At 35.8% G+C, this 26,772-nt stretch overlaps 1 protein-coding gene across 9 annotated transcripts in view; it reads right to left on the reverse strand.

The window, feature by feature from the left end:
- Positions 1 to 26,772, reverse strand: part of Epb41l5 (erythrocyte membrane protein band 4.1 like 5) — a 126,431-nt gene that overhangs the window by 87,331 nt on the left and 12,328 nt on the right. For 8 of the 9 annotated variants that reach the window (XM_047544363.1, XM_047544361.1, XM_047544362.1 and 5 more), the window contains exon 3: positions 13,618 to 13,722. In XM_047544363.1, coding sequence (XP_047400319.1) covers positions 13,618 to 13,722 — 105 coding nt within the window. Of the gene's footprint in view, positions 1 to 1,565; positions 1,688 to 13,617; positions 13,723 to 26,772 lie in introns of those variants that run through there. The other variant, XM_047544366.1, reaches the window with a different exon arrangement.

The raw sequence follows: 26,772 nt of genomic DNA on the forward strand, positions 1-26,772 counted from the left end.
GAAAACATAAAATAATTCGGTATTAAGCAGATGACAAAACTTTAAATTTTAATTGAAAGTTTTTTCATCAGGCCTTTGTTGAGAACCAGAATGAAATATTTCACAAGGAAAAAAACAGAGTGAATGAGTAGAAATGAAAGAGAAAAAGACTAGGAGAGAGAGATTTTAGATCTTAATATTCACAGCAAGCTTATTTCACATACAAATAAAAGATCTAAAACCTGATTATGTGACTTTTTAAAACATTTGCTCTAGCCCCCAGTAACAAAAGTGATAGTCAAAATTTGTCCTTAATTTTCCTCATTGCTCCCAAATAAATGAATCTTTCAAAACTGTTAAAATTAGGAAGAAGAGGACCCTCATAATTCAATGCCTGGTTAATCCTTTTAATAAAAAATAAAAGATTTACTGGCAGATCCTAACAAAGAATTAAACGAAACAACAAATGTCACGTAACTTTTTAATAAAACAGATACTACTCAGAAGTAGTGTTCTTTGAAAAAGACACTGTAAGTTAAAATATTTTTCTCATAACCAAGGTAATTAAATGAATTACTCATTAAATTGCTCATTAAAAGAAGCACTCATTGTTCATTTGCTTTAAAAATAAATAAATCTTTAACATTCTAGTAGATTCCTGGTTTCAAGAACTTCTGATTTATATAACCTTTTCACTGTGAAATGCCGTGACACAAACAAACTTAAAAACCCATTCCAGAAACTTCCACTGACAAACCATTCCCAGTTCACTTCCCATTGTTGAACCCTTTATACCACAGAGTCCTAACAGTGACAGTTATGCACTCATCTAAGAAATACATGACTGAGTTCTCTTCAGTGTGTTTTTAATTCCAAGTACTGTAAACGAAAGGAGTGTTCTTGTGCTAACTAGTTCACAGAGCCAAGGAATCCAGTTTCAGAATCCAGATAGGCAGAGTAAACAAGCCTGCATTGTTAAGAGTTGTAACTATTTGCTTTCCTTGCCAATTATGTGCCTAGCTTATTCTTTTTCTCTCCATTCCCTTCCCCAAACCCAAGAGTGAAATTCATAGAATTACCAGTGTGCCCAGGAGAGTGCCTTTTCACCTTAAAATATGATGCTCAGTAAACATTTCAAAAGGCAATTAAATTCTCTGCAATATTTTTCTCTGGATTCCAAATATGTAGGCTACTTAGCATCTCTAATTTTTAATAAATTCAGATGGATATTCACTTTTAAACATCCTTTAATCTACACAATGTTCACTTTGAAATCTCTCTCCACATTAATAAAACACTAGGCTGTGTAGGCTGAACATAAATCAATCTATTAGTAGATAAGTACTGAACCTAGGACAGAAAATGGTCCACACATCCCTAACCAGAAAGCCAAAATCCAAAAATCCCAGACAGCCCCAAAACCTACTACAACCTAATTAATGCCAATCATAATACTGGGTATGGGATAAAATTAGTTTTTATGCTCAGAATGTTTTCTCATCAAAACCATGGATATGGGGGTTGCTCTATTTTCAGACTTTATCCCTTATCCTACATTAAAAACACCAAGACTATGGTCTGATCACCTGGCACTGTCTGATGTAGCGTTGGTTAGGCAGATTCTCATACACCATAATGAGTGCAAATAAGCACAATCCTTCCAGGAGGGAATCTGGCTGGACAGTAGCTAATGTCTCAAAAGTATCTATGTGTCTTTGATCCAGCAATTCTACACCTAAAAATCATAATGTATGTGTATAGATTTACCTACAAGGAATTAGAGAAGTTGAAACAATCTAGATAAACAACAATAATGATAAAAATAAAGTATTTAAATATGCTAGAACAACATACAGCAATTAAAAAGAATGAAGGCTAACACTTATTAAAGATCTGGAAGATTACTTAGAATATATATATTTTTAAATATAAAAAGTATGTTATAAAGCATTATAAATGGTTCTGCCAAAATGTACAAAACTATATATATATAACATGCATTTTCTTTCAGGTTGAGACAATATAAAACTAAATTTAACAGAGATGTTATTCCTAGGTTAATTAAGATTGCTGATGTTTTCCGTCTTTGTGTTTTCCTGTATTTCCTTTCCTCTTCCTTTATGATAAACATTTAAAACAATAACCACAAACCCCTTTAATATTTTACATAGGAAATATCCATATATATATATATATATATTTTTTTTTTTTTTTTGCTAAGATTAAATATATGGTAAAAAGTACATGACCAACAGTCCATACAACCCCATTCTGCAAATCAGACATGCACCTCACCTGACAATACCGATTTTTCTGTTTCTTCAAACAGGGGAGGAAAAAATATTTTAAAACACACATGGGTTAAGCCAGGAGTGGTAGCACACGCCTGTAATCCCAGTGACTGATGAGGCTGAGGCAAGAGGATCACAGGTTGAAGGCCAGCCTCAGCAACTTAGTGAGACCCTGTCTCAAAATAAAAAAATAAAAGGGGCTGGGAATGTAGCTCAGTGATAAAGTGCCCCTTAGTTCAATCCCTAATACCAAATAAATAAATAAATAAATAAATAAATAAATAAATAAATAAGAATTACTAAAAAGTGAAGAACATTAACATAAATGCACTGAAAAATCAAAAAGGCTAAATATAAATATAAACTTTGACAGAATAAATTCTGAAGACGGAAACATTAATATAATATAAACCACTTATACTAGAATCTTTCTTAAATTTCTCCCTGGTCAAAACTCTTTAGGCCTAGTCTCAAAATACACCTTTCTACTAAATCATACATAGTCCCACTAAGAAACATATTAAACATATCATCATCCCAGTGAGAAAAAGGTCTAGAGTCATCTTCCAAGCAGGCAATTCAGCCTCTTTGCTACCTGCATGTAACAGCTTCTAGTATTTGCTCTCCCTTAAGATGACTCAAAACTCAGATGAAGCATCAAACACATTTTAAAGTAAAGATTCAGAAGCTGGGGAAGTTCTGAGTTCATGTTTGCATATTCGCAAGTCTGTTTTCTTTCATCTCCTCCACATTCCAAGACCAAGGACTGGAAAATTCAGAGCTCCCAGATAGGCACTGATAGTATTTTCCTTGAATAAGGGTTCTTAGGAGCTGAGTTTAAATTATGTGAGAAGATAAAAGTGAGAATATGCAGATACAGATTCTAGGGTGTTTGGTATGAAACTAATAAAGTTCTCTGTCTTCACTATACTTTAAAAAGGAACAAATTCCCTTTTAAATTCCTGTTTTGTTTTGTTTTTATTTAATTGACAGACATCAAAGGATGCAGAAACCCGTATTTCTTTCCATCCTATTGAGGTAGGTATGGAAAAACAATTATTGACTTGTATGTCTTTCTAAGAATATGAATAATGAGCCAGGCCCAGTGGTACATACCTGTAATCCCAAAGCAGGAGGATCATGAGCTCAAAGCCAGCCTCAACAACTTAGCAAGGCCCTAAGCAACTTAGCAAGACCCTGTCTCTAAATAAAATAAAAAAGGGAGTTGGGGATTTGGCTCAGTGGTTAAGTGCCCCTGAATTCAATCCCCAGTATCCCCCACCAAAAAAAGTTATGAATATATAATCATAAGCACAATAGAAATAACTAAACCAAAGAATTACATAGGAATTTGTACATATAAAAAACCTCATCCCAGTCCCTCCAAATAATCTATAAACAGCTCTTCAGGGGCTGGGGATATAGCTCAGTTGGTAGAGTGCTTGCCTTGTAAGCACAATGCCCTGGTTCAAATCCCCAGCACCACAAAAAAAAAAAAAAAAAAAAAAAAAAAAACAGCTCTTCAAAGATTCCTGCCTTCTAAACACCTGCCCAGTTCACTAAAGAAATGCACTATTACCCTTGTTCAAAGGGCAAAGAACTAAAAAGCAGTGAAATGTTAACTCTCAAAACAACTGCCTCTACAAAAAATTTTTCTTCTGTGAGTAGGGACTTAGGCTTTGAATGTAAGAATTATTTTAAAACAAATGTTAACATCTTAAACAGTTTTAGAAAATGTTACAAATCTACACTACAAAAACAATACCCGGTATTGCTGTAATCTAACTGAAAACACTAAGTTTTATCTGGATTTCATTATAAATTCTTCCTGAATGATTACTTTTTTGGAATTAACAGTCTAAGACATTCCAAAAGAAGACTTGGGTCAGGAAGTAAAATACATTTTCCACTGTGCTTTTCTGAAAATTGTTAGTATGCTTCTCTTCAGTCTAAAAAATGTCAAAGTCACAAGAGGTATGCAGGTGATTAGGCTATACATTCACTTTATAGAGATAGAGCGAATTAGAGTTTGCTGTCAAAATGGCATGGTATATCACTTGATCTTAGAGGTTATGTTTATACCTAACTTACCTTTAATAACTACTCACACATGCACCTATTTACAGCACTATTTAATTTTCACAATATGACTACTACGAAATGCCCTTTACCATAAAAGGGCTAAGCCCATTTTTAGAACCCAGCAAAAGTCTGTTATAACCTAATAAACCTAATTTATTTCTCAGATTTCTCATTGTTATTTTTAAATAGAATCCTTTGTGGCATTCAGTCAATATTTTTGTGTTACCCAAGGTCTGTTCTTGTTGGGTTTCAGTGTTAACAATCAACAATTTACTACATGCAAAATTACCACAAAGCACAATGCCTATAGTGAAAACAGCAACTATATTTATGAATTACAATACCTAAATTGAAATCTAATCTCAAAAATCACTAGAACTCACTTAGTGAACAAACCTGAGGATCAGGTTAGAAAAGTGTGACCTTTTCTACACCCCTCCCCAATTATTAAGCAACAAATACAATGAGCTATACATGTATTTCCTTAAAAGTGAGGCCCTGGGTTCGATCTTCAGCACCACATAAAAATAAAGGCATTGTGCCCATCTACAACTAAAAAATATTTTTAAAAAATATTTATTCACAACATAGCTCATTATAATACAGCATTAAATATTAGCTGAAACAAATCAACACTGCATAAATTATAGCAAAGATACCATTATTCTCATAATCTAATAATGAAGTTTAACTTGGCAATACCATGAAAAAAAACTCAAAACTCTTTTTGATCCAAAAATCCCATTCCATATGATATACTAAAAATTTTTTTCTAAATTCAGAATACTGAAAAAGATTTACAAAGATGACCAATATCAGAATATTACTAGTAAAAATTAAAATCAATCAATATTGGGCAGCAGGAAATCTAGGAGTTTTTGTGAAAATTCAAAGTTATCCTCTTTAGACTTAATTTTTTACAATTCATCCTTGCTCAGAAAATGCAAGCATTACAATGTACCCATAAGTACACTTCCTACTGTGTGTGACGTTCCCAGCTGAATTCTACATACAACCAATTCATCTGACAACAGTGATAATTTTACCTCCTTCTTTCTAACCTTTGTAACTTTTGCTTCTATAACTGCAATTGCTGGCATCCTTATCATTTTCCTACCTTTAGTAAAAATGCACACATTGTTCTCTATTAATCTAGGGGTATAATTTTTAAAAAATTAAGATTTAGTATAGAAAAAGAACAATCGTCAAACAAACCACCAGGTCTATCCTCCACAGTTGCTGACTATGGGACCATCTATTTAACCTGCACCACCACACCTCAGAGATGAGCACACTTTCCAAAGTTTCGCTAGATGTGCATAGATTGAAAGAAAAGTTGGTTTTGTACAAGCCAAAGTTGTCTAGATTTATTTACAACATGGTCAAACCCCACCCCCAACCCCAAAAATCACATGATGAGAACTAGAGCACAGTTATTACTTGCCTAACCTCAAAAAAAAAAGTGAGTCACAAAGTGAACCCATCATCTCTGATTATGACTATACTACCTGGAATACCTAAAGAACTGGAAAAATAACAATTTCTTAATGATTTCCAATTTGTTATGGAGGGAATCTATTACTGCAGTAATTATAAATGTATACTTATAAAATATTTACACAATGTTTCACTACACAGTTGTATGTATTCTAGCCCTTTTGGATCTAATACCTCCAACTCCATTTCCGGTTTTTATCATCTTTAAACAAAATGCCATAAGCTTTAATCAAGTTATTCATCTTTCTGTTTTGATGAAGACAGTTTCAATGTTTTTATGTAGTTTTACTTAAGTATATAATTAAGCAATAAAGAACAGATGTAAAAATTAGTTAACCTGTTCAGAATGGGAACACATCCCATCAACTTATATTTCATTACCCACAGCAAGTCACATAGCCTAGTCTGATAACAATGAAGCTAGAAAGTGTAATTGTCTTATGGGTGAGGGAAGGAAACAACCATGACATACTGCATATTTTTAATTATGTCAACTGATATTGTACCATCTCTGGATTCTAAAAATAAACTATTCCTGATCATGATACATTCTTTATACTTTTAATGGGCTGCTGAAAATATGTCAATATACTATTTAGGATTTTTTTTACATTTTTATAAATTGTGTGTGTGTGTGTGTGTGTGTATTAGGTTTTAATGGGCCTTTATTTTATTCATTTATTTATATGCAGTGCTAAGAACTGAACCCAGTGCCTCACACATGTTAGGCAAGCGCTCTACCACTGAGTCACAATCCCAACCCTTATTAAGGATTTTTATATCAAGAACCAGAAAAGGGTTGGGGATATAGCTCAGTGGTAAAGCACTTACCTAGCAAGCTTGAGGCCCTGGGTTCAATCCCTGGTATCACAAAAATAAATTTAAAAACACAACCAAGCAAGTTTAAAACACACACACATACGCTCTCAGATCAATTTAAAAATATTAACTACTAGTCTGGTGTGGTGGTGCAAGCCTGTAATCCCAACAACTAGTAAAGCTGAGGCAGAAGTACTGCAAACTCAAAGCCAGCCTCAGCAGTTCAGCAAGGCTCTAAAGCAACTTAGCGAGACCCCCATCTCAAAACAAAAGATAAAAAGTGCTGAGTATGTGGCTCAGTGGCTAAATTAACGTCTTAAAATTCTTTTCTCCTTTTAAAAATATTCACTGAAGGGCTGGGGAGATAGCTCAGTCAGTAGAGTGCTTGCCTTGCAAGCACAAGGCCCTGGGTTTGATCCCCAGCACTGCAAAAAAAAAAAAAATTCACTGAAAATGCTTCCCTGTTTTCCTTTTCTGAAAGCATGATAAATTATAATACGTTACACAAGACATACATAATACCATACCACCAACTAGGTGAATAATTTTTTTTAATAAGTTTCACTGGGTGGAGCTGGGTTGTGACTCAGTGGTAGAGCACTTGCCTAGCATGTGTGAGGCACTGGGTTCGAGTCCTAGCACCACATATAAATGAATAAAAGTCTAACATCTTTAAAAAAAAAAAGTTGCACTGGATCAGTAAAAAACCTAAGTTGTAAATATGACCTATTCAAACTTCACAAAGCAGAGGTCACAAATATGTAAATAAGAGGGTTAAATGTTGTTCCTGAGACACATTTTGTTGGGCACACACTGTATTTTTGTTTTTAAAAATAATTTAGTATGGCTAGGTGTAGTGGCACACACCTATAATCCCAGCAACTTGGGAGGCTGAGGCAGGAGGAGGATGACAAATTCAAGGCCAATCTCAGCAACTTTGTGGGGCCCTCAGCAACATGTGAGACCCTATCTTAAAAAGGACTGGGAATGTAGCTCAGTAGTAAAGCACCCTGTATTCAATACCCAGTACACACAAAATAAACCGAAAAGTCTAGTTTCCAACTTCTGCTGGAATACATGAGGAACCTGCAATGCTGGTAAAACAAACATACTTGACAACAAATGCCTGAAGCTAGGTGGTAGCTGCCCTTCTACCCCTTTCTTGGAGGGTAAAATGATATGCTTCCAGTCCTTCTACCAATCTTTTCTTATCTTCAGAAGACTATTACATGTAACCCACAATTTATTTGATGCTGTATTTTATTTTATTTATGAGGCATCTTTCTTTGTATCAAAAACATGAAAACAAGCTGAGTGTGGTGGCACACAGCTGTAATCCCAGTGGCTTCAGAGGCTGAGTCAGGAGGACTACAAATTGGAGACAGCCTCGGTAACTTAGTGAGACCCTCAGCAACTTAGCAAGACCCTGTCTCAAAATAAAAAATTAAAAGAGCTGGGACGTAGCTGGGCTTATAGTACCCCTGGGTTCAATCCCCTGGAGGGAAAATTCCCTCCAAATTAATTAAAATACATATGTGCATGACTGTAATCCCAGCTGTTCAGGAGGCTGAGGCAGGAGGACTGAGGGTTCAAAGCCAGTCTCAACTCAGTGAGACCCCTTTTCTAAATAAAATATTAAAAAAGGCTAGGGACGTGGCTCAGTGGTTGAATGCCCCTGAATCCAATCCCAGGTGGAAGGAAGGAAGGAAAGAAAGGAGGAAGGCAGGCAGATGGAAAGAAAAACAATATATATCAAGTATACAACATGACTCAAAAAATAAGATAGAAACCATATTTCTTCTTGGAAGTAAACAACTCAATATCATCTTTAAAAAACATCCCTACCCGCTTCCCTCCATCTTTTGTCCTCCTGCCTGGTCCCTGCAAACATCCGATTTTTAAGACTGAAACTGTTCCTTCGAAATAAATTAAACATGTTTTCTAGCAAATTGGAATAGTTAGTCCCCAAGCAGTTGTGCAAAGTCTTATGGCACTAACATTAAAACCACTCAGAATCAAAAGAATTCCTTATTGCCTGGCTTAAAGATATATTACTTCTATTACAGGAAGTTATACTGTATAAGAAAACTACACAAAATAGTCACTTTTTAGCCAGGTGTGGTAGCACACACCTGTAATCCCAGCAACTCAGGATCCTCCTAAGGAAGGAGGCGTGTGAGTGAGTTCAAAGTCAGGCTTAGCAACTTAGTAAGAACCTGTCTCTAAATAAAATATAAAAAAGGACTGGGGATGTGGATCAGTGGTTAAGCACCCCTGAGTTCAATCGCTGGTACCAAAAGAGAAAAACAAACAAACAAACAAACAAAAAAAAAAACAACCTTTTTTTAAGCCATAGATGTGAGCAGTGTTGCTATCACAGGCAACTTTACGACACACACTGTTTGTTTTTAACTTTATCATAGCAAAGAGTTTTCCCTAATCCTTCAAGATAGATTTTTGTACAGTCATACAGTAAGATTTAATAACAAAGTTGCACCAACAGTATAAAAGATTATAAATGTTTGAAAACATTATTAAAGATTTGAACAAAAAAACACAAATTAGTATCTTTTTCAGTTTTCCCTTCTGCTACAGTTTATTTAACTTCTGAAGAATGGTTACTAAACATAGGAAGGCTTCAAGGATATCTGAATTACCTATAAATGTAGACAAAATGTTATGTTCATGTGCAGTTTTCTAGAGACAAGAGTCCATATGATGACTTCACTATTATAAAGTGTCTTTTAAGACCACCACCTGGGTTACATAGAAAAAAATGCTAAATTTATTTAGTTTCAGTTTGAATATAGAAGATGGGGCAATATTTTACAGTTCACTGAAAACAAGGGTGACCACATGTCCTGATTTACCAAGACAACACTGGTTTATGCCTACTCTTCTAACTCTCGTTCAATAAGGTCCTTTTTACTCTAAAGCAGCCTGGCTTAAAAACTTAACAGACAAATCAAAAACCTGAATACACCTGTAACAAGTAAAGTGATTAAGTCAATAATTTAAAAACTTCCACAAAAGAAAACCCAAGACCTGAATAACTTCACTAATGAATTCTACCAAATGTTGAAAAAAGAATACCAATCCTTCATAAAATCTTCCAAAAAATACAAGTGGGAACTTATCCCTAGGTCATTCTGTAAGGTCAATATTACCTACATACCCAAATCCAAAAAAGATATCACAAGACAGGCTGGGGTTACAGTTCAGTGGTGGAGTGCTTGCCCAGCAGGGTGTAAGGCACTGGGTTTGATCCTCAGCACCACATAAAAATGAATATAAAAGGTAATGTGTCCATCTACAACTAAAAAAAAAAAAAAAAAAAAAAAAAATTTAAAAAAAGGTATCACAAGAAAACTACTGATCATAGATGCTAAAATTCTCAACAAACTACAGGCAAGCCAAACCAAGCAACATATAAAAACTGCATATACCATAATCTAGTGGTATTTATACCAAAAAAGCACTGCTGGTTCAACTTTGGTTCAATCTAGGTAACTTATCACATTAATAAAGAAAACTACCTCTTTTTGCAGGTGATATGATGTTATACTGTACATAAAACAGTTCAGTAAGGTTTGCATGATACAACATAATTATTTTAAAAATCAGTTGTATTACTATACATTAACATTGAGCACTTTGAAAAAATTAATAATTATAATAGCACTGAAGGAATAAAATGTTTAGGAATAAATTTAACCAAGGAAGCAAAAGATTTCTAAACTGAAACCACAAACTTTGTTTTAAAAAAAATCGAAGACACTGGGACTAAGGTTGTGATTCAGTGGTAGAGCACTTGCCTAGCACATGTGAGGCACTGGGTTCAATTCTCAGTACCACATATAATTTAATTAATGAATTAATTAATGGGATTGTGTTCATCTAAAAAAACTTTTAAAAAATAAAGACATTATACATGCAAAGACATTCCATGTTCATGGATCAGAAACTTATTAATGTCAAAATGGCACAACTCCCCCAAATTGATACATATATCCAATGTAATTTCTTTCAAAATTCAAACTTTTTTGCAGAAAAAGACATAGCCATCCTAAAAATTTTATGGAAATGAAAGTGACTCAGAATAGATAAAATTAAAATGACAAAGAAGGAAAGTGGAGGATTCACATTTTTCAATTTCAAAACTTACTAAAAAAGTTAAAATAATTAAAACACTGCTATTGGCATAATGACTGACACATAAATCAACAGAACTGAATAGATAATCCAGAAATAACAGAACTGAATAGATAATCCAGAAATAAACCCATATTTTATCTTCTGTCAATTGATTTTATTTTTTAACAAGCATGACAAGACTACTTGATTGGGGGGGAGGTCTTCTCAACAAGTGATGCTAGAACCACTAGATAGCCACAAGCAAAAAAAATGAAGTTGAATCTACCTCAAAGCATATAGAAAAATTACTCCAAATGGTTAACATTTAATTTTGAGAAGAAAATGTATGTGTAAATGTATGTGTGACCTTATAACAGGCACAGGTTCACAGCTATGATAGCATAGCAGCCAAAGAAAAAGTAGATGAATCAGATTCCATTAAAATCAAACACTTTGGAGCACAGACACTCAAGAAAAGTGGGGGTAGGGGGGAGAGACATACAAAATACGGAAAATATATGCCAATAATTCATCTGAGAAGGGCTTAGTACCAGAAAATATGAAGAACTCTTACAATTCAAAAGTAATAAAGGCAGACAACCCACTTAAAAAGAAGACAAAGATGTAAACCTATTTCTCCAAAGAAAATATGCAAATATTTGATAAGCTCAAAGCTCATGAAAAGATGCCCATGTCATTAGTCATGAGGAAAATTCAAATTGAAACCAAAATGAGATACCACCTAAAACTAAGATAGCTAGATCAAAAAGAAGGGGTGGGGAGAAGGAGAAAGAGGCAATTACAAATATGTGAATAAATTGGAATGATGGAAATCTCACACTCCTAGTGGGAATACCAAATGGAGCAAATACAGTAGAAAACAGTTTGGCAGTACCTCGAAATATTAACAGTTACCATATGACCCAGCAATTGCATTCCTAAGTACATATCCAACAGTAATGAAAATAATGTTCACAAAAAACTTGTACAAAAAAGTTCAGAGCAGCATTATTCATAACAGTCAAACAATAGAAGAAATAAAACCCCAAAAAACAAAATGTAGTATATTTATACAATGGAAAATTATTCAGACATAAGGAATCAAGTACTAAGAAACCCAAATATAAGACATGGATGAACCTTGAAAACATAAGTGCATTTCCAGATTTAAAAGACTACTAGCCACCCAGTGATTTGGGAGGCTCAGACAGGAGGATCACCAAGTTCAAAGCCAGCCTCAGCAAATTAGCAAGGCCCTGAGCAACTTGTAAGCACAAGCCCCGGGTTTGATCCCCAGCACCCCCAAAAAATAAATAAATAAAAAATTTAGGGGCTGGGGAGATAGCTCAGTCGGTAGAGTGCTTGCCTTGTAAGCACAAGGCCCTGGGTTCGATACCCAGCACCCAAAAAAAAAAAAAAAAAAAAAATTTAAAAATTGCTGGGGATGTGGCTCAGTGGTTAAGCACTCCTAAAATTCATTCTTGGTACAAAAAAAAAAAAGAAAGAAAGAAAAGAAAGCAACTACTAACCAGGTTTGGTGGCACACACCTAAAATCCCAACAACTCTGTCTGAGAGCAACTTAACAAACCTACCTCAAAATAAAAAATAAAAGGGCTGGGAATATAGCTCAGTATTAATAAAGCACTTAGGGTTCAATTCATAGAACAAAAAAGTAAAAAAATTTTTGAAAAGCTACATGATCATTTACATAAAATTTTCAAAATAGGCAGATCCACACAGATCAGTGCTTGTCAAAGGCTATGTAGAGAGGTGAATTGGGGGTGACTGGTAATGTACACAGGGTTTTCTTTAGGGTATGATAAAAACATTCTGGAATTAGATAATAGTGATAGTTACAAAATTCTGAATATACTAAAAGCAATGAATTGGCACACACCTGTAATCCTAGCAACTCCAGAGGCTGAGGCAGGAAGATTATAAATAAGTTCGAGGCCATCCTCACCAAGTTAGACCTCAGCTCAAAAAAAAAAAGGGGGGGGGTATGTATGTATGTATGTACGTATATATGTAAATTATACCTCAATCTTTTAAAAGTGATTTTAGATTAAAAAAAAATTTTTTTTTTCAAAAAGTTTTGATTATCCTAACTAAAACCAATTCTTTCTTCATTCAGTCATGCCTTCTCTCTTCCCTTTAATTCTCCTCCACACCATACCTTTAGGAATAACTTTCCAAAACTATTCTCCTTCTCTGCCCGATACCATCTGGGCCTTAATATTTCACTTGTACCACCAAAGTGTTGGTATTAACACTTCCTGGTTTCTATCTCCATTCAGTCTCAATAATCCTACACAGTATTTTCAACATAAAACTTTCTGAAGCAAAATATAACCTCCCTGATTAAAAAATATTTAAATAAAAATTGCCAATTTAATAATCTTGGAAGGCTGCTGGAATGAAATGGCTACTAATCCACCCTTCAATTTTACCATCTGCTACTACTTTCTTTCAAACATCCTTCAGTGAAATCCTAATAGAGGACTCAATTCTTTGAATAGCCTCCAACTTTCTACTGTTACACAGTATTTTCTCAAACTAGCATGCCCAAAAACCAAGTCAGTGGTTTTTTAAAAACAGAATCCCAAGACCCATCTTCAAAGATTTTCTTCTAGTCAGTTTAAAACCAGAACTCACAAGGACTTCAGGTGATTCTAAAGCAAGAGGTAGTCTTCAGATCACAGAAAACCACATGAAATAAAGAATGCAGTATGAAATGTAGCCTTCCAGCACTCAAACCATCCTCTGAAATTTTCCATTTTTGTTCCCTTAAGGGAACTTTCAAAAGTTACTCACTGCTACTTGTGCAGAATCCATAAACCTCAAACCAAAATAGTCACTTTCAATAAGGTCCAGGTGATACATAATCTGATCAAACAGCTCTTGTCCTTTGGCTTTTTTCTGAAATGACAAGAAAATAAATCCATCAGTAAGTAGCTTATAAGGTCAGCAGGCCTAAAAAGGTGATTTTAGTTATAAACAATGTCTTACAGAAAGCACATTTTACCACACTACAAGTATTACGATACAGCAGATAATGAGTTCAGTAGTGTAGTTTCCCAATAAACCATTTAAAGCCAAAAGAAAATCTGTGGTCTCTATGAATTTTTCTGGAGAATATGTTATTACAACTAACAAATATTACCTACTTTGAAGAACAAACAAAATTTATACAAAGTTATATGTGTACAAGGAGAAATTATTGATTTGTATTCACAATTTTCTTTTTTTGGGATACTGGAGGTTGAACCCAAGGCCTAGCACATACTAAGCACACATTCTTCCACTGAGCTACACCAGCCTTATCGTCTCATTTTTTACACATTCTTAAAGGAATCAATAATGTAATTGAAAAATTAAGAGCACATAACTATGTATCATACAGAACTAACAATACCTGCAAAAAAATTTTCAGAAAAAATTCAGGGACTAGAATTATCAGTGAAAGTTTGATGGGAAAAAAAAAGAAAGTAATAATGAGAAAAGAATATAAGGTAGAAAATGGCAAAAACAAAACTGGGGTACAGGAGGGAACATGAAAAATTAGAAAACTACTTTGGAGATAATTGAAGACACCAAATAGTGGTGGGTAATAGCAAAGAAACTTGTCAGGAAAAATTAGCAGATAAAATGTGGTCCCGGGATCACTGAGCATTCCCTAGACCCTTTCAAAAGATCCATGAGGTCCTAGGATTCCCCTCAGATATTTCAATCAAAACCACCAATATATTGGGAATGCTGAGGATGGGACTCAGTGGTAGAGTACTTGCAAGGCTCCCAATACTGGGAACTGGGGAAGAACCCATATCTTGGAACTGGGGAAGAACCCACATCTTGGGACTGGGAATATAGCTCAGTGGTAGAGCACTTGCCTAGCAGAGACAGACCCTGGCTCAATCCCAACACTGTAAAAAACAAAAAGAAAAAGTAACATTACAAAATAGTCAACACAGTAGCAGATAAGAGATTCCACAGTCAGGCACTGGGATGCCCACGTATAATCCTACTCCAGAGGCTGAGGAAAAATGATTCCAAGTTTGAGGCCAGCCTGGGCAATTTACTAACACTCTCTCAAAACGGAAACAGAGGCCAGCATGGTGGTACACATCCATAATCTCAGCAGTTCAAGAGGACCTTAACCCTTAGCAACTTGGTGAGGCCCTAAGCAACTTAGTGAAACCCTGACTCAAAATAAATAAAAGGGTGAATGGAGGTATAGCTCAGTGGGAGAGTTCTTGCCTAACACATGTGAGGCACTGGATTCAATACTCAGCACCACATAAAAATAAACAAATAAATATAAAGGTACCATGTTCATCTACAACTAAAAATTTACAAAATAAATAAAATGGGCTGTGGTTGTAGTTCAGTAGTTAAGGATCCCTGAGGCTCAATCCCTGGTACAAAAAAAAAGAAAAAAAAGAGGGGGGGGGGCAGTGGGCGGAAAGGGCTTAGGATATAGCTCGGTGTTAGTGCATACTTGCCTAGCATCTGTTAGGTCCTGGGTTCAATCCCCCCAGTAAAATAGAGAAGAATTTGTGTGCTTTCTATTAAACCAGACATTAAAAAGATTTGTAATAGTGTTAACACAATGCTACTCCTGTAAGTTCTTAGTTGTTTTGGAAAACATTTTTCATGAAAATGTTATTATGTTAACATAAAGGGGTATGTCACTGCTATTTCAAATTAACCAATAGGTAATTTTTTTAAAACTTCTAATAAGATAACTATCAGTAGATATAACCAACATAAGCAAAAGCACTATCTGAAACTGAATTTTCATGCACATTTTTATCTAGGCCTCTCCCATCTAATTCACAATTGTGACATAGTATTTCATATTTTTAAAAAATACAGTTAGATTCTTTTAGTGTATCATTAATCTCTGCTATTTTGCTGTTGCTTTTTCTGGTGCATATTTGTACGTAAGAGTTGGAATCATTTTGACATAATCATATGTGCATGGAATTAATTTACTTCATTTCAGTACTCAGTGACCCCACTTTTCCTCTCCTCCCATCCCCTACTCTACTGGTCTACCTTACATTTATTTATATATATATTTGAAACCAGAGTATTAACCTCTGCTAATTTTCTTTTTGTAGTTGTAGATGAACAGCATGACTTTTATTTGCTTATTTTTGTATGTGGTGCTAAGAACTGAACCCAGTGTCTCATACAGGCTAGGCAAGTGCTCTGCCACTGAGCCACAGTCGCAGTCCCCTAACCTCCGCTTTTTAACAAGTTTATTATTTCTATTTCTTCTATTCCCTTTTTTTGGTGCAGTGCTAGGGATCAAACCCAAGGCCTTAAACCTGCTAGGCATATGCTGTACCACTGAGTCAGACCTTTTTACTTTGAGATAGGGTCTCACAAGCCAGGTTTGGTGCACATGCTTATAATCCCAATGACCTGAAAGGCTGAGGCAGGAGGATTCCAAATCTGAGGCCAGCCTCAGGAACTTAACAAGCCTGCAAATGTAGCTCAGTGGTAAAGTGCCCGTGGTTATAATCCCCAGTACTGGGGTCAGGGAAGAGGGGAACAGAGTCTTGCCGAGTTGCCAGGTTGGCCTCCAACTTTGAATCCTACTGCCTCAGACTCCTGAGCAGTTGGAATTACAGGTGTATGCCATCATGCCAAGTTCCTAAATTGAATTTTTAAAAAAATCTTTACTTGGGTATTTGATCACCTTCTAATTTATGCATCTTATGTATTTATATTACATGTCATACAGCATCTGCTAGATTTGTTTCTCTGCTCGTCTGAATTCTCCATGAATGTTTTTCAAGCAGGTCTTTGATTTTCTAAGGCCTCCTACATTTGAGGATTTTTTATTCATTCCTCACACTTGAATGACAACTGGATATAAAATTCAAAGTTCAAAATTACCTTAAAAACTCTTCTCAATTCTTAAATATGACTCTATTAATAGTCTTTATGTAGTCAATACTGTTGAATATAATGTCAATTTCAATTGTTCCCTTGTAATGTTACCTGTTCACTTTTAGACTCTATCTTATAGTCTTTTTTTTTTCTTCTTCTTCTTCTTTTGGTACTGGGGATTGAACTCAGGGGCACCTAACCAGTGACCCACATCCCCAGTCCTTTTTTTGTATTTTATTTAGAGACAGGGTCTCACTGAGTTACTTAGGGCCTCACTAAGTTGCTGAGACTGGCTTTGAACTTGTGACCCTCCTGCCTCAGTTTCCCAAGCTTCTGGGATTACAGGCTAGCACCACTGCACCCAGTTTATCTGACAGTCTTAAATTTCACTGTACTATATACAAGTGTGGGTTTTTTCTTAACTCTCTTCAGTATTCTATTCATTTGTTGGTTGTTAAGTCGATAGGGATCAAACCCAGGGCCTCGCACATGCCAGGTAAAGGCTCTACCATTGAACTATATATATTTATATCCCAAGGCACTCTATGGTATTCTATATGAATTTTTAAAATCTTAGAGTTTTCATCGTAAATTCTGGGAAATAAATATCTATTATTTCCTCAAACATTTTTCCTCTTTTTTATCATTCCTAGTTTCCTAAGTGCTGGTACTTCTCTTTTTTAAGCATATGTTTATACAATAATACTGATTATTATGCCTTATCCACTTTATATATGAAACTTAGATGAAAGTTCAGAAAGATGTTCACATGTAACATTATCCATTTTCAGAACATGTCACCATTCCAAACAAACTATGCCCATTAAACAAGCATTCCCTTCTTACACTCCCTCTAAACCCTAGTAACTTTTCTTTTATCCACAAATCTGTTTATTCTATAATAGCTCACATGTGTAGAATCAAATACTTGAGCCTCATGTTTCTAGCTTACTTCATTCATGTTTTTAAGGTATCACCCATGTCACAGCATGTAACAAAATTTCATTCCTTTTAAAAGCTCAAAAATATTCCACTGGCCTGTGTGGTGGCACATGCCTGTAATCCCAGCAGCTCAGGAGGCTGAGGCAGGAGGAGACCAGGTTCAAAGCCAGTCTCAACAACAGCAAGGCACTAAACAACTCAGTGAGACCATGCCTTTAAATACAATACAAAATAGAACTGGGGATGAGGATCAGTGGCCGAATGCCCCTGAGTTCAAGCCCCGGTAACAAAAAAAAAAAAAATTTTTTTCAACTATATACAAATATGACAGGGCAATTCCTTTGGGAAGTCTTCCCACCCATACTAGGGACTGAACCCATACTAGGCAAGCTCTCTATCATTTAGATACACTCCTTATTTTTTAAATTTTATTTTAATATAGAGTCACACTAAATTGCTCAAACTGGTACCCTACTTGATTTTCTGTCTTAGCTTGTCCAGTAGTTGTAATTCATCAGGAAGTTGTTCTTTGAGGTTATTTTCACCTCTCCCTCCCTTTGCCCCTTTTAAGGTTGCTCCTCGGGCTGGGGAGATAGCTCAGTTGGTAGAGTGTTTGCCTTGCAAGACCAAAGCCCTGGGTTCAATCCCAAGCACCACAAAAAAAAGAAGGGGGAAAAAAAAAAAAGGTTGCTCCTCCTCCCTAATCCTTTTCAAAGAACTTTCCCCTCCCTTTTGCCCAATATTCTAAAGAGAAGCCCCACCTATTCCACTGGCCCATGTCTATCTTTATGCTAGTACCATACCACTTGATTGTTATAGTTTTATATTAAATTTTAAAATCATGAAGTTTGAGCACTCCATTGTCCTCCTTTTTCAAGATTGTTTTGGCTGTGTGGATTCCCTGAGATTCCATATGAATTTCAGAATAGGATTTTCTATTTATGCAAAAAAATTACAATTTTAACAGAATTGCTTTTAATCAATAGATCACTTTGAGTAGCATCATCTTAAATCTTTCAATTCTTTAACATGGAATATCTTCTAATTTATCTATCTACTGTTTGATTTCTCTCATTAATGTGTATAGTTTTCAGGGTGCAAATCTTTTGCCCTCTTGGTTAAATGTATTCCTACTAAGTATTTTATTCTCCCTAATACTATTGTAAATGGAATTGTTTTCTTGATTTCAGATTTTTCATTCCTCATGCACAAATATGCAACTAATTTTTTTTATTTATCTTGAGATGTTGCTGTATTAATTTACTAGCTCCAACAGATTTTGTTTTGCAAAATCATTAGGGTTTTCTACATATCAGATGATATCATCTGAACATAAATTATTTTGCTGTTTCCTTTCCAATCTGGATGTCTTTTGCTTCTTATTTTTGCCTAATTTGGCCAGACATTTTTTTTTTTTTTTTTTTTTTTTTTTTTTTTTTTTTTAAGATAAAAGTACTTTTATTGGAACTTCCAGAATACATTAGACTCAGGGGCTTTTATGTTCTAAGGCAATAGGGCTAAGAAACCAGCTTAGGATGCCAAAGGAACTGAGTGGAGCAGAATGAAGTTCCTAGGGCCAAGTACCATGACAAACTTGAAATGTGCCATTTTCCAAAAAATAGCAGACTCACAGCATACATTAGAGGAGATGCCCCATTTAGTCAGCACAGAAAGGTCCTGTGTTAGTTTTGTGGGAAATTTGACATTTTTTAGTTAATTTTTCTTTTCAACTAGCTTTGAGTAGGAAGAATGGAAACACGCATGAAGTGACGGAAGACAGGGACTAGTCACTAAGGGTTGTTAGCCTGTGCATGGACGCTCACCTGTAATGCTCAAGAGGCTGAGGCAGGAGCACAAAGATTTCCAGTTCAGCCTCAGCAGCGTAGCGAGACCCTGTCTCCAAAAAAAGACTTCCAGGCTGCATTTGTTATAGGGTCAGAATTTCTAATACAACATTCAGTAAAAGTGGCAAAAGCAGGCATCCTTGTCTTGTTCATGATCTTAGGAGGAAAATGTTTCTCTTAATTTTCTATTTATTTCTTAATTTTTCTTTTATGTTTCCTAATTTATCCCTCTCTTCTTCCAATGGGAAGAGTTCCTAAATAAGAACTTCCAACTCAATAATTTCTCTTTGATCTTCTTGTTTTTTTTTTTTTTTTGAGGTGCTGGGGATCGAACCCAGGGCCTTGTGCATGCAAGGCAAGCACTCTACCAACAGAGCTATTCTCTTTGATTTTTTTTTATTTATTATTATTGTATACAAATGGGATACATGTTGTTTCTCTATTTGTACATGGAGTCAAGGCATACCATTTGTGTAATCATACCTTTACATAGGGCTATGATGTTTGATTCACTATTTTTTTTCCTTTCCCCCCACCCTTCCCACGCCTCTTTTCCCTCTATACAGTCCTTCTTTCCTTCATTCTTACCACACTCCTTATCCTAACCCTAAACCTAATGCTAACCCCTCCCACCCCCCAATATATGTCCTCATCCGCTTATCAGCGAGATCATTCGTCCTTTAGTTTTTGGAGATTGGCTTATCTCACTTAGCATGATATTCTCCAATTTCATCCATTTGCCTGCAAATGCCATAATTTTATCATTCTTCATTGAGGAATAATATTCCATTGTATATATATGCCACAGTTTCTTTATCCATTCATCAACTGAAGGGCATCTAGGTTGGTTCCACAATCTGGCTATGGTGAATTGAGCAGCAATGAACATTGATGTGGCTGTATCTCTTGTAGTATGCTGATTTTAAGTCCTTTGGGTATAGGCCAAGGAGTGGGATAGCTGGGTCAAATGGTGTTTCCATCTCTTTGATCTTAATTGGTCCTATTTTCATTCCATCAACTGTTTCTTTTTTAAATTTTTTTGTAGTTTTTAATTTTTTTTTTTTAATGTGGTGCTCAGGATGGAACACAGTGCCTCATGTGTAGTAGGCAAGTGCCCTACCACTGAGCCACAACACCAGCCCTCAACTGTGCTTCCTAATTTATTTAACTTTTCATCCTAATATTTTCACTGGCTGGGCTTGAGCATGATTTTAACTCCTTCAGTTAAAATCAGTTAAAGATCTGTCTCAAACATTGTTCCTAATTTCTTGACTTATTCGACAAATACTAACAGAGCACTTACTATGTGCCAGGCACTATTCTAGGCAATTACACAGGGAAACAAAACAAAAGTCCATCTCTTTAAGACCCTTACATTACAGAAAAAGAAGAAAATAATAAATTATGCTAATTAGTGATAAAGGTTATAGAACAGGGTAAGGGAATAAAGGATAGGAAATGTGTTAACTTTTCATGGCTGCAACAAAATACCCAAGAAAACTGACTTAAAGGAAGAAAGATTTATTTCAATTCATGGTTCCAGAGATTTCAGTCTATGATCAGTAGGCTCCATTGTTTCTGGGCCTGTGGTGAGGCACAAACATCAAGGTAGAAGGGTGTGGTCAAACAAAGCTGCTCATCTACAGAAGTAGAAAATGAGGGGGAGGGAAAAAGGAATACACTATGGACAAGATTTACCCTTCCAGGGCACAGACACCCCCAGTGACCTACATCCTCCAACTAGTCCCCACCTCCTACAGTTTCCACCACCTCCCAACAGTCCATTAAATTATGAACCAATCAATGGATTATTCCACTGCTGAGATCAGAGCCCTCAATAGATCCAATAACTTCTGAAAAGTCCCACCTCAGAACATTACTGCTTTGGGGACCAAGCCTTCACACAGTCTGGGAAGTATTCCAGATCCAAACTCTAACAACCCCTTTTCAATAGAGGCCAATTCTAGATCATCCAATAGAGAACACAAGACCTTTAAAGGTTCCTTAAATTAATAATGCACAACCTAACAAAAAATATGACATCTCAAAAGAAAACATCTCAAAAAGCATCTTAATCTGAATGTAAGGGATAGCATGAGCATTTTTTAAAATTTTGTACAGAATCCAGTCTGCAATAGAAAGAACTGCACCATTTTATGAACATAAATCACAGACAAGAAGAATATAAGTCAGGCACAGTGGTGCATACCTGTAATCCCAGCCACAAGGAAGGTTGAGACAGGAGGATTATAAATTGGCCAATCATAACAATTCAGCAAGATCCCACCCCCAGATAAAAAAAACATTTAAGAGGACTGGGGATGTAGTACAGTGGTAGCATCCCTGGATTTAATCTCCAACAGCACAAAAAAGAGTGAATTGTTAGTTCTGCATAAAAGTACTAAAGGCTTCAGAAGATTCTATATTTGAAATTAGATCTATGAATGTGGTGGTATGTACCAGTACTCCCAGCCAACTGCAGAGAATGAAGCAGGAGGATCCCAAAGTTCAAGGTCAGACCAGCAACTCAGTGAGACCCTAAGAAACTTAGTAAGATTCTGTTTCAAAATTAAATAAAGGGAGGTGTGGGGATGTGGCTCAGTGGTTAAATGCCCTTGGGTTCAATTCATAGTATTAACATTTTTTTTTAAATTAAAAAATTTGAAATCAGACCAGAGACCCTGCATCTTATAGAAGAAAAAGTAGGTTCAAATCTTCAACTTGTTGGCTTAGGATCAGACTTCCTTAACAGGACTCCCATAGCACAAGAAATAAAAGCAAGAATCAATAACTGGGATAGATTCAAACTAAATAGCTTTCTCTCAGCAAAGGAAACTATCAGCAATGCGAAGAGAGAGCCTACAGAGTGGGAGAATATCTTTGCCACTCACACTTCAGATAGAGCACTAATTTCCAGAATATATAAAGAACTCAAAAAACTCTACACCAAGAATACAAATAACCCAATCAACAAATGGGCTAAGGATATGAACAGACACTTCAAAGAAGATCTACAAGCAATCAACAAACGTAAGAAAAAATGTCCACCATCTTTAGTAATAAGAGAAATGCAAATCAAAACTACACTAAGATTCCATATCACCCCAAACAGAATGGCAATTATCAAGAATACAAGCAACAATAGGTGTTGGAGAGGATGTGGGGAAAAAGGTACACTCATACATTGCTGGTATGGTTGCAAATTAGTGCAGCCACTCTGGAAAGCAGTGTGGAGATTCCTTAGAAAACTTGGAATGGACCCACCATTTGACCCAGCTATCCCACTCCTCAGCCTATACCCAAAGGACTTAAAATCAGCATACCACAGAGATACAGCCACATCAATGTTCATAGCTGCTCAATTCACAACAGCCAGACTATGGAACCAACCTAAATGCCCTTGAACTGATGAATGGATAAAGAAACTGTAGTGTGTGTGTGTGTATATATATATATATATATACACACACACACACATATATACACACACACACACACACACAATGGATTACTCAGCTATAAAGAATAATACAATTATGGCATCTGCTGGCAAATGGATGAAATTGGAGAATATCATGCTAAATGATATAAGCCAATCTCAAAAAAACAAAGGAGGAATGATCTCGCTGATAAGTGGATGATGACACAAAATGGGGGGTGGGAGGGGGGCAAGAATGGAGGAAGGAAGGACTGTATAGAGGGAAAAGAGGGGTGGGAGGGAAGGAAAAAATAATGAATCAAACATCATTACCCTATGTAAATGTATGATTACGCAAATGGTATGCTGTTACTCCATGTACAAACAGAAACAACATGTATCCCATTTGTTTACAATAAAAATAAATTAAAAAAAAGAAAATGGGAAATCGGTTTGAAATGTATCAATCACCAAGATACTCACTATTCTCTCTCATTCTTAAATAAAGGCTTTCCAAATTTTCAGGAAAAAAAAATTAAAAAATTGTTCTTGAAAGGATAAACAAAGATCTGCCACTCTCAGAACAAAATTAAGATATGAAATTGTAACAGTCTGTGATGGGGTTGAAGAAAGAAATAGGAGACAGGTTAAGACTCAGAACACAAAGTGGAAAAAGTTGCCAGTGTGATCTCTCTGAAACTGCAAAACAGAATATTACTTAGCTCTTTAAAATCCTTCAATTATTCCTCAACATCTACAGATTTTTTTTCCCCTTTATTTTTAATCCTGAGACAGGGTCTAAGTTGCTGAGGCTGGCCTTACTCCTGTAATCCTCCTATTTCAGCCTCCTGGGTTGGGGGGATTGCAGGTATGCTACTCAGCCTGGCTATTATCTACAGATTAAAGTGCAAATTAACTGTTCTTGCTTACTCTTACAACTTTGTCTTCTATCACTCCAGCATTTTTATCTGTTTATAACTTCCCTGTTAAGTTATGCCTCTGAGCCTTAGTAAAATTGCAATTCTTTCTGCTTAGAAGGTTCTTTAAGTTCTTAATAAATTCTTGACTCTGGCTTATCAAGAATCAAAACACTCGGGGACTGGGATGGTAGCCCTATGGTATAGCACTTGCCACGCACATGTGGGCACTGGGTTTGATCCTCAGCACCACATTAAAAAAATAAAAAGTATTGTGTCCATCTACAACTAAAAAAATATTTTAAAAATTCTTAAAAGAATTGAAACACTGGGGCTGGGGTTGTAACACAATGATTAAGTGTGTGCTTGGCCCTGGGTTCAATTCCTAGCAAAAATAAAGAAAACACCTGTGTTGCCTTCCACTCATGTCAGAGACTGGATCTTCCTTCTTCCATGTTACATTGTACCTGTAAATCTGGTTACTACGAAACCTATGCAAAGGCTCAGAGTTGTAAAATGGCTCATCAAGTTTAAGCAATGATAAAAGATCCTGAATGGCCAGTTTGTAGATTCCAGATGTTAGAATCTTGATTCCAGGGCCAATATTCTATTTATTTCTGTATATCTTTCATTAAAATTGGAAAAAGTGACAACACAGACTCACTCAGTTCTGATCCACTACAAATTCATTTTTCAGCTGCCTCAACACCAGAACTTGCTACTTACATTCTTCTCTTTCCCCGCCTAACAAATTATTTCAGGTCACCACCTCTTTCAACCCAGTCAGTCTTCACTGTACATTCTTTTATGCAGATAAAGAACATCTTTTCATCAGCCTTCCTTCTTTCTCAGCAGAAAGTATTACTTCTAGAATGTTCCTCCCTCCCATCTCTACCTATGCATACAAAACCAACTCCTAAGGAACACTGTTTCTACTCATTAAAATGAACTCAAGATCTTCTCTAGCTGCTTTGCTATTTCCCTCCTTCCTGCTACTACCAATCTCATGGTAATTCCTCGTTTTCCATTCATGCACTTCCTCAATCAATATTTTAAAGCATCTACCTATGTGCAAAGGACTACAAGAAGTCCACAAAATACAACTGTTCCTAATAATTCCTTTATACCTTCTAAAATCTAACTTCTAAAAATACTATCTAAAACTTTGTCTTGATTTCCATTCTATTATCCCCCTCTTCATGATGGCTTACTACTCTTACTCTCTCATAATCTTCCACACAATTGCTATCACCCGATCCAGCAGAGTTAGAACAATGTTTTACTCATTTCTAATCTTTATTCTTTCCCATACCATATGCATATACTGGGCATTTCTTCCTCTGCAATCTCACTGCCAATTTAAGTCTGTAACCCCATCATCTTGTGCCTACATTACTATGGCAATCTCCAGTCTTGCTTTTTATTTTTTCCCCTGTAACAAATCAAGCATACCACCTTTAAATTAAACCTATGTCTTTTTTTTTTTTTTTTTTTTGTACTGGGGGATTTGAACCCAGGGCCTCATGCAACCAGGCAAGAACTTTACCACTGAGCCACTTTCCCAGCTCAACCTATGTCATGTTTATGTTTCTTAACAACTTTAAAAAGCTTAAATGGAGTTAAACAGAAATACATAAAAGTTGTGTTTTGGTAAATAGTTTTATTGAAATCTAATTCATATACCATTTACCATTAAAGTACACGATGGATTTTAGAACATTCATAGATATGAACAGCCATCACTGAAGTCAATTTAAGAACATTTCCATCACCTAGGTTGGGCCTGGTGGTGCACACCTATAGTCCCAGTAACTCAGGAAGGTGAGGCAAGAGGATTCCAAATTCAAAGTCAATTTTGGCAAGACCCCATCATCTCAATAAAAATTAAAAAGGGCTAGGAATATAGCTAAGTGGTAAAGGTCCCAAGGGTTCAATACCTATTACAAAAAAAAAAAAATACCCAGAACATTTTCATCACCTCAAAAAGAAGCCCATACCCCAACACAGTGATGAACTCCTGAAATCCCAGCAATTCAGGAGGCTGAGGCAGGAGGATTCCAAGTTTGAAGCCAGTCTTGGCAATTTATCAAGGCCCTAAGCACTCGGAAGTCCCGGTATCAAAATAAAAAGTAAAAAGGATTGGGGATGTAGCTCAGTAGTTAAATACTCCTGGGTTAAATCCCAGTTCCAAAAAAAGAGAAGAGAAACCCTTATCTATCCTATAGCTATCACATTCTACTATCCCTGTCAGCCCCTTAAACCTTCCCCAAGCAATCACTATTTATTCCTATAGATTTTCCTATGCTGGACTTTTACAAGAACGAATCAAAACTTGGTCTTTTGTCACTTGTCACTAGCATAATGTTTTCAAAATTCATCCATGTTTTAACAGAGTATTTCACTTCTTTTATGGCTAAATAATATTCTATTATAAGACACATTTTGTTTATGCATCTGTTGATAACCATCTCAGTTTCTACCTTTTATTATGAATAATGCTGCTACGAACATCTGTGTACAAACTGTTATGTAAACATGTTTCTGATTCTGTCATATACCTAAAAATGAAAAAGTTGGGTCACACAATTAAGTATGTTCAATCATCTGAGTAGTTACTAGATTATTTTTCAAAGCAACTGTGCCATTTACATTCCCCACCAGCAGTGTTAGAGGGTTCTGATTTCTACACATCCTCAACACTTGCTTTTTACCTGCCCTTTTCATCTGAGCCTTCTTATTTGTTATGAAGCAGTACCTCACTGTGGGCTGTTGTTTTGTTTTGGATACTGTGGATTGAACCCAGGGCCTCACACATGCTAAGCATGTACTTACCACTGAGCCATGGCTCCCATTACTTTTCATAGTGGTTATGATTTGAGTTTCCATGATGACCAATAATGTCATGCTTCTTTTCATGTGCCGGCTAGCCTTTTGCATATTCTATTTG

The sequence above is a fragment of the Sciurus carolinensis genome, chromosome 3 (genome assembly GCF_902686445.1).
Source record: "Sciurus carolinensis chromosome 3, mSciCar1.2, whole genome shotgun sequence".
NCBI lineage: Eukaryota > Metazoa > Chordata > Mammalia > Rodentia > Sciuridae > Sciurus > Sciurus carolinensis.